General features: G+C 40.4%; 1 protein-coding gene across 1 annotated transcript in view; it reads right to left on the bottom strand.

Annotated features, from left to right (window-relative positions):
• Window positions 1-1,730: 1,730 nt before the first annotated feature.
• The window catches only part of LOC128695724 (peroxisomal membrane protein 11C-like), a 342,218-nt gene continuing 324,302 nt past the window's right edge, over window positions 1,731-19,646 (bottom strand). Inside the window, exon 7 of the mRNA XM_070093447.1 lies at window positions 1,731-2,168. Coding sequence (XP_069949548.1) covers window positions 2,163-2,168 — 6 coding nt within the window. The 3' untranslated portion in view covers window positions 1,731-2,162. The remainder of the gene's footprint in view (window positions 2,169-19,646) is intronic.

Below are 19,646 nucleotides of genomic sequence, written 5' to 3'. Positions count from 1 at the left end.
TATGCAGAAGCTTATACATGGGTGAAATTCCAGACACTAAAAACAACGGATATAGCCCCACTCCATAAAGGTGACAGCAAAGCATTAGCTAAGAACTATAGACCAATAGTTCTAGCGTCCCACATCATAAAAATCTTTGAAAGAGTGCTAAGCAACACGATTGCAAACCACTTTGATTCCCAAAAACTGCACAATCCAGGGCAACTTGGGTTCAGCGCAGGTCTCTTCTGCCTCTCGCAACTACTGGATCACTATATGGTCTTGGATCCTCTGGAAGAAAAACAGAATGCAGATGTAATATACACAGCCTTTACAAAAGCTTTTGACAAGTGCGATCATGGCGTAATAGCATACAAAATATGTGCAAAAGGAATTACTGGCAAAGTAGGTAGATGGATCTTCAACTTTCTAACCAATCGAACACAAAGAGTAGTGGTAAACAGAGTTAAATCATAGTGAAAAGCTCTGTTCCGCAAGGCACAGTACTCGTCCCCATCCTGTTCCTTATATTAGACATAGACAGAGATGTAATCCACAGCACCGTGTCATCCTTTGCAGACGATATTAGGATCTGCATGAGACTGTCATCTATTGAGGACACGGTTAACCTCCAAGAAGATATAAATCAGGTTTTCCAATGGGCAATGGATAACAATATGATGTTCATTGAAGACCCGTTTTGGAAAAGTGGAGGAGATAATAATTACAACTGAGTATACTACATACTCTGATCATACAATAGAGCGAAAAATTAATAATATGAGGGACCTGGGAGTGGTAATGTCTGAGGATCTCACTTTCAAGGATCACAACTGCAAAGAAAATGATAGGATGGATGATGAGAACGTTCAAAACAAGAAATGCCAAGCCAATGATGATCCTTTTCAAATCATTTGTTCTCTCTAGGCTGTGCATTAAAATCTCCGTTCAAAGCAGGTGAAACTGCAGATTTAGTGTGTACAGAGAACCTTTACTGCACATGTAAGTTCCATCAAACACCTCAGCTACTGGGAACGCTTGGAAGCACTTGACTTGTACTCGCTGGAACGCAGGCGAGAGATATGTATATCATAATCTACACCTGGAAAATCCTAGAAGGAATGGTCCCGAATCTCCACACACAAATCACTCCCTACGAAAGTAAAAGACTGGGCAGGCTGTGCAAAATACCCCAATGAAAGTAGGGGCGCCAATGGTACACTAAGAGAACGCACCATAAGTGTCTGGAGCCCAAGACTGTTCAACAGCCTCCCACCATGCATAAGGGGAATTACCAATAGACCCCTGGCTGCCTTCATGAAGGAACTGGACAGATACTTAAAGTCGGTGCCAGATCAGTCGGGCTGTGGTTTGTACATTGGACTACGTGCGGTGAGCAGTAACAGCTTGGTTGATCAGGCCCTGATCCACCAGGAGGCCTGGTCGTGGACCACGCCGCGGGGGCGTTGATCCCCGGATTACCCTCCAGGTGGACTCCAGGTATATTATGTCCAATAAGTAAAACGGGTCAATTAGCAAAAATTCATTTAAAATTAAGTCTTGTGAAGGTTTCCTCAGCCCTGTCAGACCCTCAGACAGCATTTGACAAGGTTGGCTCCTCCTTATGGAAATAAAAAGATAGAAAATTCAATAACAAACAATTTTATTATAATAAGCACCAGCCAATAATATAAAACAATTAAACATGAAATTAATCCAACTTTAAGAAAAATGAAATATATAAATAATTAGTGGTCCAAAGCTAATATGTACACAATGGATGATACAACGGTGCCGATGTCTGGGAACGTAGCTTTGAATGGTTCTGGAACTCTAAGCTGCTGTTGATGATGGGAGGGGGGTCACAGCTAGTCGTGACTACACAAACCATGGTGTCCCCAACACGCTTATATATTCTGCCGAGGAGAGGTTGACTGATTCTCTGATTACCACAGTGTTGACGTTAATTAGCCAGTCCTAAACCACCATGAACGCTGGTGTCGTTACAACTGGGAGAAGGCTGCTCGAATGATGTGTAGTGGACTGGGTGGTCGGCTACGTGTGGAAAAGGGGGGGAGCGGACCAGTGTAGGTAGAGAGGTGCAGTTGAAGGCTCTGGATCTTGGCAAGATCCCTGCTGTCCTTACCTTAATCTCACATGAGTCAGATGGCCCGAGCCGACAATCAAGCCTACAATGAAAAACAAAAAATACTGTTACACACCATTCGATAAATCGCTCACATGATAAGTGTAGGGCGTTTAAAAGGAATGCTGAGGATTGTAAAATGACATAACTGTAAATTCAAAGCAAGGCAGGAATAAACTTAAATCTAAAACCCTAAATAAGAGTGAAGCTCTTATTAAGACAAACGAACCCAAAACAGAATAAATTAAACAGGAACAGAACGAATACTTACAGATTTGATGGAAGCAGGCCAGAGACGCTCACGTCACCTGCCACCGGGTGTAAAAAGGGGGGGGAGACAGTGGGAGCTAGGCACTCACCCTACCTGAACAAGCAGACTAATAGCTTTGATACCCTTTTACTCATGTGCAAGTTGATTGTTCGATCATATTGTATTACTACTACCTCTACAACTTATATTACTACTACCGCTAGCATTACACCTCACTCTAAGCCTATGTATACCTCCCTGTGTCCATGCATTGTTTGTAATGGCTTAATAAAGCTCCTGAAGAGCGAAACGTTGCCACAATAAAAATATCACACATTCGCCGCTTGAACTGAGCGGAGAGCAGACGTGTGGCTCCTGCCCTCTGCTGGCCAATGGAGGCGACATAGATTTTCACAAGATGGTGCAGTTTGTGAGGAGGTGTGTCCACACAGTGTGCACTGAATTGGTGCATGGTGCAATAACGCCTCAGTCAGCCCAAGTGCTATTACCAGCAATTATCCAAGACACCTGTGGTGTTGTGGATCAAGATCTGTATGGTGCAGCGCTCAAGGGGGCATACCACATTTTCGTCAAGTTGAGATCAGCTGGAGTGTATGAACGGCTGGTTGACAGGTACCAGGACGGAGGTGTGGATGTTAACTCGGCAGTACGTGTTCACTTCTTCAATGTGTCTAGGCACTATACCTGGGTAAAAGTCAGAAATGTGCCATTTGAGGCTGATGAGACGGACCTGAGGAACGTATTTGAACAGTATGGAACTGTACACCTGGCAACGGCTGGTAAATGGGCGGAGGGGGCATATGCTGGCTTGCCAGAGGGTATGTTCACACTAAAGATGACATTGAGGCATTCCATCCTGTCTTACATCATCCTGGACGAATTCAGGATGCAGGTAATAGCGTACTATGCTGGGCAGCATAAGACTTGTAGGTTATGTGGTGCATATAACCATATGGCAGCCCAGTGTGGAAGACAGCAGCGGCAACAGGAAGCAGACCGTGAGATGGAGAAAGACCAGAACCGGAGGTGGGTCATGCTGATGAGTCATCTGTACATGGACGTGGTACTTCCTGGAGTGAGGAAGTGGAAAGTGAGCTGCCAACGGTGGGTACAAGCCCATCCCTGCCACAGTTTGTGGGATCTGACGCCTCTGCCTTGGAGAAAGGGGAGACCGTGCTGAGTGGCAAGGTGCGGAAAGAGGAAGAAGTTATGGTGCAAGTGCAGGAAGGGTTCTTTGAAACAACGAGTGCTGCCGATGACCTGAGGTCGGTGAAGGGTCCTGAGCAGAGGGAGGACGAGCAACTAGGACAACGGCCAACTGTGGAAGTTGTTCCGCCAAGAGTGGTGAACGTGATTACGGTGGATGCTGAGATTCACCATGAGGCGTCCAGTGAGTTGGAGACGGACGAGGAGGGTGTCAGACGCAAGAAGGCAGTGACACAATCTGACTCAGATGATGTTTTGACCCCGGCACAAAGGCTGGGGAAGAAGCCGTGGGCAGATGTGGTATGCCCAGTCAGGTGTTGGATTGGGAGAGGAATCGTGTGGTCAGTGGAGAGAGAGGTGGCAGAAGTAGACATGCTGGTAGCGTGTCTGTGAAAGATGACAAGGGACAGTGGGTGAAATCCAATAAGTAGGTTTCCGGTGTATGACAGTGAATGTAAATTGACTGTGTGCGGGTGAGAAGCGTATGTGGCTACAGGGGTTTTTATGGTGCTATGCCATAGACATTGTTTTTGTGCAGGAGCATAATTTCAAGCTAGGATGGGAGTTGGAAGTGGATGGGTACAGTGTTTGTGGTGTATTCAGAACGATTGAAGGGCGAGGTGGAAATCCTGATTCGAGAGACGAACCCGTTTGTTGTTATTAGGGGCAGAGGGAGAGTGGTCGTGTGCTACGGGTAGATGGGTGGTGGAGAGGTGAGAGAATGGCAGAAGTTTGTGTGTATGCAACGGCAGAGAATGATGTGAGGGTGAAGAATGAGCTTGTGCATGATGTGTTGGTTTATTAGTTGCGGTCATTACCCCCAATGGCAATAGTGGGTGGTGATTGGAACTGTGTGGTGCATAGGAAAGATGTGGAACCGAGGGGGGCAGGGTGTTTTTTGGTAGGTTTAGGGGATCTTTTGCGAGGTGTGGGATTGGGGGATATAGTTGGAGGAGGGAATTGGCAGGTCGAGCACACGTTTCATAGAATGGGTTATGCATCATGGCTAGAGAGCTTGTATGTGACAAGTAGTGTGAGGATGATACAGGTGCATACGGTAAATGTCGCATACTCAGATCATCGGGCGGTTTGTACAGACTTGACTTGGGACGGCTTGCCTAAGAGATATTCGGGGTACTAGAAACTGAATGTGTGCCTTCTCGGTGGAGGGGGTGGATTTTGAAAGTTTGTATGAGGAATTGTGGGGTGAGGGTAGGGGTGTGTGAGATTTATTGGGGTGGTGGGATGGGGTAGCAGAGGGGAGGATATGGCAATATTATGTGTGACGAGGAAAGCATGAGGCTTGAATGACATATGGGCTCCAACAGTATTTAAAGGGGGCATTTGCAGGGTTGTTATGAGAAGGGTGCTCAGGTAGGGGTGTATTCCGTGGAGGAAATTGAAACATTAAATGGGCAGACTAGAGATATACAAAATGAGAGATTTGATGAGGTGAGAGTGCAGGGTGGGTTGGAGGAGGCGATGTTGAGTGACAGGCCATCGGTCTGTGTGTTAAGGGGCCAGCAGAGGTGCAAGATGGCAAAGGAAATTGATAAGTTGGTAGTACATGAGGACTTAGGTGGGTATGAGAGGGGGCAGGTGCTGCGAACTATAGAGAGAATGAGTGGTTACGTGGATAGGTGGTTTGGAAGATATTTGCTGAGTGCAAGAGGAAATGGTGAAGCTTAAGAGGGATTGGGAGCGAATGTAACTTGTGAGCTGAGTAGCAGTGATGGCACAGCATTGGGAGGGGATATTGAAGAGGGGAAGGTATGGAGGGCTTTGCAGGATATGGTGAGAGGTAAGGCGCCGGGCATAGATGGGTTACCCTGTGAATTTTATGTGAGGCATTGGTGCGTTTTGAAGAATTATTTGGTACAACTGATGAATACAATGAAAAGTGAGGGGAGGATGGGTGGGTTGCAGTGTACAGTGGTTATAGCTTTGGTTCCAAAAGGGAAGGACCCTACTACAGCGTGGAACTACAGGGCATTGTCTTTGCTATGAGCAGATTATAAGGTCTTCACAAAAATCCTGAGGAATAGGTTGAAGTGTGTGGTAGATAGAGTGGTTGCGAGAGGACAATATGGGGTGCCTGGGAGGACGATGTATGAAGGACATGGCATCATAAAAGATTTTGTGAAAAGTATGGAAATGGAGAATAAGGGGGAGGAAGTGCCTTAGCATTGGATTGGCAGGCAGTGTATGATTGTGTGGAACGTGTGGCGCTGTGGTATATCTTACGAAGACAGGGTTTTGGGGAAGAGATGGTGCGTTGGGTTGAGACTTTGTACAAAGGGGTGGGTGTACGTGTGCAGGTGAATGGAAAATTGAGGGAGTGGGTTTCAGTGGGTAGAGGCATAAGTCAGAGCTGTCCCTTGTCTCAACTGTTGTTTGCTTGTATACTGGACCCTTTCTATAGGGTGGTGGGGAGATGTTTGGGGGTGGATCAAGGCATAGGGAATGGAGGGATGGGAATAATAGGGTATGTGGATGACACAACGATTCTGATGAGGAGGAAGGATGTGATTGGTGGTATTGAGGGGATTACGGGTTTAAGAGTGAATGTACAGAAGTCAAAATTATTGGTCTTAGGGGATTGGGTAGGGAGGGGGAGTTGGGGAAAAGCTGTGCATTGGTGTGTGGGGGATAGACTAAAGGTGTGTGGGATAGTGTATATGGGGAATGCGATGGAGATTAGGATGGTTAATTCTGGGAATGTAGTACATAGGGTGGTGGGAAGGTTAGATATTTTGTGACCGATGCATTTGACGATACATCAGCGTGTGACAGTAATGAATGTATTTTTATATAGTAAAGTTTGGCATGTGGCACCTGTATATCCGTTGGCTTCACCAGACATTACAAGAATGTTAAAGAAGGTATTAGGGGCATTGAGCTTGGATGTGGGAGATGTGGAGGAGTCTATGCAGCGGGCATTGGTGTACATAACAGCGGATTTTGCTTTCGTATCATGGGCCATGAGGAGTAATGGGGATTGGGTGGTGCGAAAGGTCTTGGCAGCGACAATTTACAGAACGCTCAGTCGAAATAAGGGGATATATGGGAAAGGGCATTTCCTGAAGGCTATCGTAGCATGAATATCAGAGGATTGTTAGCATTGAGGAGTGCGTTGATATGGTAGGTAACTGCAGTGTATTTGTGTGGTTGATTGAGTACGTTGTGGTGGTTTATCTGGGAGAAAGCTGTTCCTATCTTGTATGGCCATGGCATTGGGATTTAATGGGTGCATGTGCTTGGGTATGAGTTGTCTGTTTTAGTTGAGAGTAGAATGATGGCCTTTTGAGCAAGGCGTTTTGAAAAAGAAAAGATATGAGGTCATAACACAGGCAGTACTGTGAACTGGTTTCCTCTTGTTTGTATTGGATATGTTGATTTATGGGATGTCTCTACTGTATTGTTTGGCCTGGTGATTGCTTTAATTGGAAAGGACCTGCGGGCGTGATAAATAACGTAGTAATGAAGATTGAGACACTTATGCAGCATATGGGAATCTTTATTCAGGAAACGTTTCGCCACACAGTGGCTTCATCCTGAATAAAGATTCCCATATGCTGCATAAGTGTCTCAATCTTCAACTTGTCGGTTTTTCAAACCATTCATCACAACGTAGTAATAAATGGGTGTGTGGTTTTTACCATATATAAAGTGTGTCTAGTAGACGGAAAGAGTAATTTTTCGTCCTGTTCCCAGAATGGGTTGCAATATTGGCAATCAATGAAGTACAATGTCTGTTAACGAGTGAGATAGGCATATGAGGGGTATGTGTAAATATACTGTGTATTAGGCGGGGTTAGGGTGGGTGATGCAGGACTACTGCTATAGTCAGTAGCGTGAGAGTATAGTGGTATTGCTATAGTGGAGGGGGATTGAATATGGGGTATGTATGTATATATTTATATTGTTTTTGATTGTATTGTTTTATAGTAATAAATATGTATATTTTTATGTTTACAGTATAAGATGTTTATGATACTTAAAAATAGAAATTATATTTGAATCCCATAATACATATGTTGCTTTTGGGATGATGTGGGATGATGTAGTGTTAGCGGGAGTGAAGTGGGATGATGTAGTGTTAGCGGGAGTGAAGTGGGATGATGTAGTGTTAGCGGGAGTGAAGTGGGATGATGTAGTGTTAGCGGGAGTGAAGTGGGATGATGTAGTGTTAGCGGGAATGAAGTGGGTTGATGTAGTGTTAGCGGGAGTGAAGTGGGATGATGTAGTGTTACCGGGAGTGAAGTGGGTTGATGTAGTGTTAGCGGGAGTGAAGTGGGATGATGTAGTGTTAGCGGGAGTGAAGTGGGATGATGTAGTGTTAGCGGGAATGAAGTGGGATGATGTAGTGTTAGCGGGAGTGAAGAGGGATGATGTAGTGTTAGCGGGAGTGAAGTGGGATGATGTAGTGTTAGCGGGAGTGAAGTGGGATGCATCAGAGTTATTTTATATTTGTCACCGATATTATATTGTAATGTTTGAAGTGTTTAATATATATGAATGTCTTTGTATATAAAGTTTCATATATAATATAAATACGTGTGCCATACCTAGGCTTATATAGCTTTTTGTGTTATGTTACAAGATACCCTAAAGTCATGCATCTCCACCTTAGTTATTGAAAATATGAATCTTCGAGAGACACTAACAAAACAAGACAACAGGATGACACAACTCGAGAACAAAATCCTCAGTCTTGAACAAAAGTTATCAACACCAGGAATAACTAACTATCGCAAGACCATCCAAACAGTCATAGATAGCCATACAGAACAAATAATATCTCTTAATACAAAGGTTGAAGAAGCAGTAAAAGACTGGAAGAACAACTTAGATAACCAGTTCAGCGACTACTTTGCTCTCCAAGAAGATAAAACTGAACAAGATAAACTATCGGACGCAGTAATAGTTAACAGTCCACTTTTTCCCAGTGATAAGAACCAAACAAACAGTAAAGAAATTACTCTGCAGATCATAAAGGACCAAACAAGTGTTATTGTACCAGAATCTGAAATAAAAGAAGCTAGGTAACTAGGATCCCATGGTAGAAAAAGTGTTATGATTAGATTCCACTCACATGACAGGAAAAAAGACTTAATAATTGCATCTATTAAAGTAAAGAAAGAGGTATACATAAACGAGTGTCTTACCAAAAAAACGTCAGAACCTCCTGTATAGAATCAGAAAACTTAAGCGGGAGAATAATGGCACAATACACCAATGCTTCACACGGGATGGGAAAATTCTAGTTAGGAAAACAAATGTAGGTCAACTGTATACAATCACGAACGAGAATGATCTATCACGATTTCTCAGGGATACTAATCTTACAGAGAATAACTAAACAATGTCCAACTTAAAAGCCTACGTAGTGTAGTGTATGTTTTGCTCCATTATTGTTCAAATTTCATTGTACAATCTCTTAGTAATTAAATAATCAGCTACCTCATTTTGTGATTTTACTAGTAAGCATAAGTCACCTTATGTAATTTTCTTATTTACTATTGTTTGCTTAATTATTAGCTGAATCGATACTTTCTCTGTCCATATTACTACCTATTTTTTTAAATACTATCAATTGATATTACTTACTAAAATTTTATTAAACACCATATTTACTACCAGTCAATTATACTTTTGTACATTAATCATTATTTTATACTTCCCATAACATTTTGTTGCCAAATTTCCAAGTTTGTATATTCAACTCCAACCTTTATATTATCCTATGTACCTGTGTACCTGTGTACCTGTGTATCTGTGTACCTGTGTACCTGTCTACCATCTTACTATCATATTATAACCAAGACATTGCCATTGCTATTTTTTACTTATTATTCTTTTGGTACTTTAATTTGTGAATTTTATTTTGTCAATTTAAATCTAGTTATACTCTTGATCTTGTCAACAACATATACCAGACCCTAGTGCAATTGTTCTTGTTAACAACCTATACCAGACTAGTGCAATTGCAAGTACCAATTCAATTTTTATTTTTATATTATAAGTTTATATTATAAGTCCTATTCTAAGATTGCTTTCATATCTTAGTGACTATATTGTGTGTGCAATTAGTGTATATTTCAATTATATTATTGTTCAAGGCCCTTAACTATCTTTTGCTAACTAGCACCAACTACCTCATATATATTTTTTTTTCTCCTACTTTTTTTTATTATTTTGCTACCTTAACTTGCATATTTTATCTTGTCAATTTAAATCTAGTTATACTCTAATTCTTGTAAACAACTTATATAAGACCTTAGTGCAATTACAACTGAGAGTCTTGTGCCTTTTTTATATCATTAGATTTAACTCAGTTGTACTATAGCTCATTCTAGCCCAATACATAGTCAATACCAAATTCATTATATCAGACCATAGTGTAATTACTAGTGAGAGTCTGGTGCTATTTTTAATTTGTATTTTTATATTATTAGATTAAACCTAGTTGTACTATAGCACATTCTAGCTCAATACATAGACTATACCAAAGTCATTACATTAGACCTTAGTGCAATTACAAGTGAGAGTCTTGTGCTATTTTTAATTTGTATTTTTATATTATTAGTTTATACCTAGTTGTACTTTAGTTCATTCCAGCACAACACATAGACAACATCAACTTCATTATGTGTAGTAGTGACTATACCCTACATGACCAAAATATTCTAGCTATATACTTGTCCAAACTTCCTACCACTACAGATATCAGTACTAGAACTCAACACACAACTCAGGATATAAATAACCATAATTTAAACCTAGAAGATGATTGATCACGTTGACCCTGATCTAAACCTCCATAATCTGACACCCAATCAAAACCTATTGGAAAGTAACTGCCTTTACTACACAGCATCACAACCCAGCACTATCCTAAACAATGATAAAAGTCTATCAGTACTTAACTACAACATCAGGTCCTTAAGCAAACACTATGATGACCTCCTGGCACTCCTTGAATCACTAAAGACACCCTTCTCCTGCATTATTCTTACTGAGACCTGGCTTAAGCAGGATATAATAGATATCTACCCTCTACCAGGATACACAACAATCCACAACTGCAGACCATACCAAGTTGGGGGTGGTACTGCAATCTATTACTCTAACCAATTATCTTGTATTAGCACCACTTGCTTTAGTGATGAATATGGAGAATACATTTTTGCTAATTTTACTGTAAAAAACCTTACGACGCCTATAACAATCGGTGCCATTTACCGGATACCCCACACAAACATCCCAAATTTCAGTGAGAAACTAAAGGCACTAATAACAAACAGACAAATGAATAAGCACCACCTTCTCTTAGCTGGAGACTTCAACATCAACCTTGGCCTACTAGATGATCAGCCTGTAACTGATTTCATCAACAATATGAACAACACACTTCTCATACCAACAATAACTAAACCAACCAGGCTCACTGAAACGAGTGCAACCATAATAGACCACATATGGACCAATATACTAGCCCCCCTTAAATCAGGGATAATCACAGATAGCACTACAGACCACTACCCTACCTTCCTCTTGACAAACATTAGTAAACCACCACTTGAATACAACACAGTTTCATTTAGACTCCATGATGAGGCCTCAATAAGGAAGTTCACAGCTGACCTAGAGACTGTTGACTGGCCTACAGAATTCTCCAAGGCCAATGGTATTGACGACTGGACAGACATTTTTCTTAACAAATTACTTAGACTATACAACAAACATTGTCCTATAAAAACGAAGCAGATCACAAACAAACGGCTTGGTTGCCCATGGCTAACCAGCACCATTCTGAAATCCATTGATAAGAAACACCAATATGAAAAGCAATATAGACAGGGCTTAATACACAAAGATGTTCTTAAACACTATTCATCAGTCCTCACCAAAGTAATAAAGAAAGCCAAACAACTATACTACTCCAGTAGATTCACTGACACAAGAGGAGATATAAAAAAAGACCTGGAAAACACTCTCTCAGATTCTAGGGACCCAAAAACTGAAAAAAAACAAGAATATTGCCCTAACTAAACCTAATGAAATACCACTGCATCCCACTGACACAGCTAACAAGATAAACGACTTCTTCTCAACCATAGGTTCTAATCTCGCCAATAAAATCCCATGCACCAATGCCCATGCCGGGGACTACCTAGATGGGAATTTCCCAAATTCCTTCTATCTTGCTCCAACTGAGCCCATGGAAGTCACCGAGATTATAAAGTCACTTAAAAATAACTCAGGGAATCTGTCTCATATCCCACCATTATTGTACAAGAGAGCGGCCCATGTCCTCTCGCATGCTATCTCATTACTTTTTAACAAGTCACTAGAAACTAGCACCTTCCCGAAACTACTCAAGACGGCAAGGGTTACACCAATACATAAAGGTGGTGACCCTACAGATTTAAACAACTATAGGCCAATATCAAACTTACCATTGCTATCCAAAATCTTTGAGAAACTTGTGCACAGGAGACTATATTCATTTATAACGGCACAAAACATACTCAACCCCTGCCAATTTGGATTCAGGAAAAATAAAAGCACTAACGATGCAATCATAAAAATGCTAGATCTGCTTTACACAAGCATTGGAAAATAAGGAATATCCACTAGGAATTTTTATTGACCTAAGAAAAGCTTTTGACACAGTAGACCACGGCATCCTACTCCACAAACTTGACCATTATGGAATACGAGGCCATGCGCTTGCATATTTCAAATCTTACCTTACTAATAGGTATCAGTATGTCACCATTAAAGACACAGCATCAACAACACAGCCACTTGATACTGGAGTTCTGCAGGGAAGTGTCCTTGGTCCCCTGCTCTTCCTCATATACATCAATGATCTTCCAAACGTATCTCAACACCTGAACCCCATTCTCTTTGCTGACGACACGACTTATGTCATCTCTCACCCTAATCTTGCCACCCTCAACACCATTGTTAATGAGGAGCTGATCAAAATATCGACTTGGATGACAGCCAATAAACTTACACTTAACACTGACAAAACCTACTACATTATGTTTGGTAGCAGAGCAGGAGATGCGCAAATTAACATTAAGATCGACAACACTCTAATTGCCAGGCATAATGAGGGCAAATTCCTAGGCCTACACCTCGACAACAACCTGAACTTCAGCACCCATATCCAACACATAACCAAAAAAGTATCCAAAACGGTTGGGATCCTCTCCAAGATACGATACTACGTGCCGCAAACTGCCCTTCTCGCACTATACCATTCACTTATATATCCATACCTCACCTATGCTATATGTGCTTGGGGTTCAACTGCAGCAACACACCTAAAGCCAATAATAACCCAACAAAAAGCCGCAGTAAGAATAATCACTAAATCCCATCCCTGGCAACACACCCCCCACTCTTCATAGATCTAAACTTACTCCCTGTTCAGTACATCCACACTTACTACTGTGCAATCTACATCTACAGGACCTTAAATTCCAATATTAACCTTGACCTAAAACGCTTTCTTGATAGTTGCGACAGAACCCACAGGCACAATACCAGACACAAACATCTCTATGACATTCCCCGTGTCCGACTAAACCTTTACAAAAATTCATTGTATGTCAAAGGCCCTAAAATCTGGAACACCCTACCTGAAAACTCTAAAACTGCAGACACATTCATCACCTTCAAAACTACCATCAGAAAACATCTTATCTCCCTGATACACCCTGTCAACTAATTACACGAATACCACCTGGTGGTTAACACTTACACTCACTCACCCATTTGACCATAAACAGAAATATCAATCTCAATCTCAAACTAATGAATCTTAACTAGTCATAAGTTGGCCTGTGATACTCCAATACTGAAACTATGTATAGTGCCAAAACAAAAGCATTCACATTGCTAAACTCACAAACTAGTATTTAGTCACTTAGCCATAATACCAACTTACCTCATAATTTTGTAATATTTTAAACATAAGATTTAATTTAAGTCTGCCCGAAATGCCTAGCCATGCTAGGTGTTCTAGTGGTACACTCTGTAATTATCATTTTACTACATGTAAACAATACAATAACCAAATTCTGTAAACTCAGCATTGTAATCCTTATAGAGAATAAACTTTGAATTTGAATTTGAAAAAATGGGGCAAACTCTTCCGCACAGCCAATTACAGTTGGTGTCCCACAGGGAAGTGTCCTAAGCCCTCTCCTCTTTCTCATATATATAAATGACCTACCAAATGCATCGCAACTACTCAAACCCACACTATTTGCAGATGACACTACATACGTCTTCTCTCACCCGAGCCTGGTCACGCTAGCCAATACTGTAAATACCGAATTACAGAAAATATCAACCTGGATGAGGACCAACAAACTTACTCTAAACATTGACAAAACCTACTTCATTCAGTTTGGTAGCAGAGCTGCAGATGTGTCTCTTAACATAATGATAAATGAATCACCTTGATAATAGACTCAAATTTCAAATACATATAAAACAAATTTCCAAAAAAAATTCCAAGACCGTAGGCATACTATCGAAGATACGGTACTATGTTCCACAGTCAGCCCTCCTGGCCCTATATCACTCACTTATTTACCCCTATCTCACCTATGGAATTTGTGCATGGGGCTCAACAATAATTAACCATCTCAGACCACTAATCACCCAACAAAAGGCTGCAGTCAGAATGATAACAAATTCCCACTACAGACAGCGCACTCCAACAATATTCAAAACACTAAACCTACTCACAATACAAAACATACATACTTATTACTGCACCTATTACATACATAGAACACTTAATTCTGATATTAACCCTCCCCTCAAACATCTCCTTGCCAACCTCAACGGAACACATGACCATAACACAAGGCACAGATCACTCTTTGATGTTCCTCGTGTCCATCTCACTCTATGCAAAAACTCAACGCACATAAAAGGCCCTAAAATCTGGAATTCATTACCTGTAAATATAAAAGAAACACTGTCTGTTAATAAATTCAAGTCTCTTCTCAAAAATCAATTACTCACCCACAACTAAATAAATACTGAATAATTGTATCTCATAAATTGTATCTCATATATGTATCTCATTATTGTATCTCATAAATGTCAACCTGTGACCCAATCAAACTTTGTTACTATTTAACTTCATTACCTAACATAATACTCCATTCTACTGATTACACAGCAACACAGTAAATGACCATATGACCTGTCTTTGTAATACTCATCTGTACTAAATTGTTATCTGTTTTACAATAATTTTTGTACCACTGAATATATCACTGCTTAGTTAATCTTAAGTTAATTTTAAGCCTGCCCATAATGCTCTGCAAAGGGCTTTGGCATGTTGCACTTTAAAAACTATATTCCTTGTACTTCTCTGTATCATGTTCAAATTAAATAAATAAATAAATAAATAAATAAATAAATAAATACTAATTGTACAGCAATGCAAGCAACCATACGACCTGTTTTCGTAATACTCATTTGTGCTTAATTATTATTTGTTTACAATAATGTTTTACCACTGAATACTTCATTGCTTAGTTAATCTTAAGTTAATTTTAAGCCAGCCAGTAATGCTATGCATTCAAGTGGCTTTGGCATGCTGCATTTAACTGTATTCTTTTGTACTTCTCTGCATCATGTTCAAATTTATAAATAAATAAATAAAAAAGGACTGTATTTCATGAGAATGATAAAGCCACCTGTATGTTAAGGTGTGGGTTGTCCTTTGTTTCATAGTATGTATATATATATATATATATATATATATATATATATATATATATATATATATATATATATATATATATATAGTGTTTATTCTGGATGGGCATTTTAAGGGGGGTGTATCATACATCCACAGTAACGTGTGTTCCTAATGTACATATTTAGTGCTGGGGTAGGGAATGTGGAGTTGTTTGTTTTTCTTATCTAATAGTTCACGTATCTTGGTTTAAGTGAACTTATGTATAGCATACATATATAACGTGTACTGTGTTTTTTTTATAATAAAATATAAAAAAATAAAATGTCACATTGGTTGCATTTCTGTCCTTTTACTTAGCAGGTGTGACCACAAAATGTGTGATAAAGGAATAACAGGAAAAGTTGGTAGATGGATCTAACTTCCTAATAAATAGAACACAAAAACTAATAGTAAACAGAGTAAAGTCTGAGGCAGTTACTATGAAAAGGTCTGTTCCACAAGGCACAGTACTTGCTCCCATCCTATTCCTCATCCTCATATCTGACATAGACAGATGTAAGCCATAGATCCATGTCTTGATTTGCGGATGACACCAGAATTGCCATGACAGTGTCCTCCATCGAAGACACTATAATACTCCAAGCGGACTTCATCCAAATCTTCAAATGCACCACTCAAAACAATATGAAGTTCAGTGAAGAGAAATTTCAACTCTTCAGATATGGAAAACTTGAGGAAATTAAAACTGTATCAGGATATACAGCAAATTCTAACCATACAATAGAGCGAAAAAGTAATGTGAAGGACCTGGGAGTGATAATGTCAGAGGATCTCACCTTCAAAGACCACAACAATGTATCTACCACATCTGCTAGAAAAATGATAGGATGGATAACGAGAACCTTCAAAACTAGGGATGCCAAGCCTATGATGATTTTCATCTAATTGCTTGTTCTCTCTAGGCTGGAATACTGCTGTACACTAACTGCCCCCTTCAAGACAAGCAAAATTGCTGACCTGGAGAATGTACAGAGATCTTTCAGGGCACACATAAGTACGATAAGGCACCTAAATTTCTGGAAATTTTTGAAGTTCCTCGATTTGTATTTCCTGGAATGCAGGCAAGAAAGATACATGATAATATACACTTGGAAAATCCTAGAAGGATTAGTATCAAACTTGCACATGAAAATCACTTCCTATGAGAGCAAAAGACTCAGCAGGAGATGCAACATTCCTTCAATGAAAAGCAGAGGCACTACAAGTACACTAAGAGACAACACAACAAGTGTCAGGGGTCCAAGACTGTTCAACTGCCTACCAGCACACATGAAGGGGATTGTGCAAGAAAGGTATAAAATACCGACAATATGAAAGTTAAGACACATGTGCAACATCTGGATATCTTTATTGTAGACGTTTTGCCATCCAGTGGCTTTATCAATACAGATTCTAGGACATAATTGGAAGACAGTAGAGCTATATACTAAAGTTGAGGTAATCAGTCCCTCAGCCTTGGAGTTAGTGTTCACAACATCGTGGTGGAGGAGAATCTGGAGAAAAGGCAAGAAGACTGGCGGTTATATAGGCGACAGTGGACAAGGACGTGCAGCAGACGAGGGCATAGTCACTGGTAGGCGGGATTCCCCAGTGGGAGTAGGTCCTTCCCAAAGAGATGGGTTAGTTGTAGCAGCCGTGAAGAAGGTCTTGTAGATGTCCTCTGAACCAAGATTCCATGATGCAGTGTCTGACAAGTTGTGCAAGAAAGGTATAAAATACCGACATGGACCAGTCAAGACGCATTTTTGGTAAAAATACTATTAAGAAAAACCTAAAAAACGCAAACTGACTTCCGTTTGTAGGTTTTAAAAGCACTTTGTCCTGTCTTTAAGTCTGTATCATTTCAATAACAGATCTCAATTGATTGATGTTCTACATCACTTCCGTCGCAAATGCTTAGTTTTCAAGTTGCGACGGAAGTGATGTAGAACATCAATTAATTTACTACATATTTCCCCAGAAACACATAAGCCACATCAGAAAATCGTTGGTTGGGTGAAACTGAAAATTGTCCCTGCATTCTTTAATTCTCATGTCCTTATCTATGGTGGTAGGCCATATATCATGCAAAACATAATGATTAGTTTAGTTATGAAAATGTTAATATAAATACCATTGTGCATGGTTCTTGGACTCAGTATGATTTCTGTTTAAGTAAATTGGAGATCAAGGAGGATGAATTAGTAAAATATTCGTAGCCCAAATCACTAACCTAATCTATGGTAAAAGTTCTGTATATGACTCCTTTCTGGTAACGTTTTGAATTTTTAGATGCGCAGCCAGAGGAAAGGGGGCTACAAGGGCCATATCCCCCCAATTGACAGAAAAAAAAATTTAATAATAATTAAAAAATTAATAATAATTGATAATGAAAAATTTGTATTTGCATGAATACAGACAGTGATACATCCTCATTATGGCATCTCGTGAACGTGATGTTGGACGTTCTTATGCGAGTGGGTCACAGAAAAGAAAGAAGAAAATTCAAGAAGAAGAACAGAAAAAGAAAGATGTAGGAAGCTGCAGAAAGATCACAGACATGCTCACGAAAACAGTTTCTGATGTTACCAGTACAGTTGAATCTGCAGATACGTCAGATCATACAGGAAGCCCTCCCTCCATTATTTCTCAGCCAGCATCTACTTCTTTTGTGTCTCCTCTCAATGTCTCAACGGACATTTCATCCACAGGATTTGTCTTAAAAGATCCTGCCTCATGGCCAAATGTAATCTCAGATTCTCTACGTAATGCTTTCATTGCAGAAAACTTCAGTCAAACTCTGAACATTGACTTTAGGAAATCAGCAAGGATTTATGATGATGGAAGTCGTCGTTGTTTAAAGTCATCTATGTTTTATAGGAAGCTTGCAAATTCAGAAACTGAAAAGATCATGGATGGTATACTCTGAAAGCTCAGGAAAAATGTACTGTTCAGCATGCAAGCTATGTTCTACCATAGAAAATACCTTCACACAGGGGTTCAATGACTGGAAAAATTCCAAGCGTTTCGAGGAACATGAAAACAGCACCACTCACAGGAGCTGCATTTTAGCCAGTGTATTTCGTGCACAGAAAAAAGGCTTATTGGATTCTCATTTGGAAAATCAAACTGAAAAAGAGCTCACTTATTGGAGAAAAGTTCTAGAAAGAGTTGTTGCTGTTGTAAAATTCTTAGCTCTAAGAAGACTTGCTTTCCGTGGAGAAAATGAGGTTTTTGGTTCGGAAAACAATGGCAATTTCCTAGGGATCATAGAACTGTTAGCACAATTCGATCCATTCTTAGCAAATCATGTGTCACGCCTTGGGAATGCAGGAAGAGGCACTGTATCTTACATGTCATCTACTATATGCAATGAATTTATTGAACTGATGACTAAGAAGGTCCTCAATAACATCATAGCAGCTGTGAAAACTGCAAAATACTTTGCAATAAGTGTAGATTCAATACCAGATATTTCACATACAGATCAATTGACATTCATTGTTCGCTTTGTAGACTCCAGTGGTAAGCCTGTAGAGCGCTTTATAAAATTCATTCCTCTTTCAGGCCATGATGGAGAAACAATGATGAATGTAGTACTGGATACTCTGCTTGAACATGATCTCTCTATTATGGATTGCCGTGGCCAGAGCTTTGGTGTGACTTTGGTGTTCACATCGCTATTGGGCCGTGCGGATGTGCTGGGCAGTCGCTCCTGATTGAGTTGGCTTTTGCACAGTGTTGACGTGTACTTGGCTCTGTGAAGACCTGTTTGCGCGCTCTCTACAAATTGAAGCAAGATGCCCTCCATCGAGCAACTTTACCAACAGCTTAAGGAAGAACTGAGGATGGCGAAGATGGAGATTCGGCGACTGACCGAGGAAAACAAGAAGATTCGTAGTAGTCCTCCTGTTTTGAGTCCTCAGGTCAAGAAGGGAAACTGGTCAGTGGCTGGACAGCAGGGAACGAAGTTGACGATCAAGAAGACGAATGGAAAGGTAGAAACGATGAAGAAGAAAGAGACTGCCGTGGAAACTGTTGTGGAAACATCTAATACATTCTCAGTGCTACCCGACGAATGTGAGTCGACTACTGGGAACGTCACGACGAACGACATCAAGGAAGGTAAGAATATTGTTGTTGTTGGGGATAGCCAAGTTAGGTATATGGATAGGGCGTTCTGCTTGAAAGACAGGAGTAGGAGACAGAGAGTTTGCTTTCCTGGGGCTGGTATGGAGGATATTGTTAGCCGTCTGGAT

The sequence above is a fragment of the Cherax quadricarinatus genome, chromosome 42 (genome assembly GCF_038502225.1).
Source record: "Cherax quadricarinatus isolate ZL_2023a chromosome 42, ASM3850222v1, whole genome shotgun sequence".
Classification (NCBI taxonomy): domain Eukaryota; kingdom Metazoa; phylum Arthropoda; class Malacostraca; order Decapoda; family Parastacidae; genus Cherax; species Cherax quadricarinatus.
Note: the sequence above shows the minus strand (reverse complement) of the source record. Positions and strands in the feature narration are given on the sequence as shown.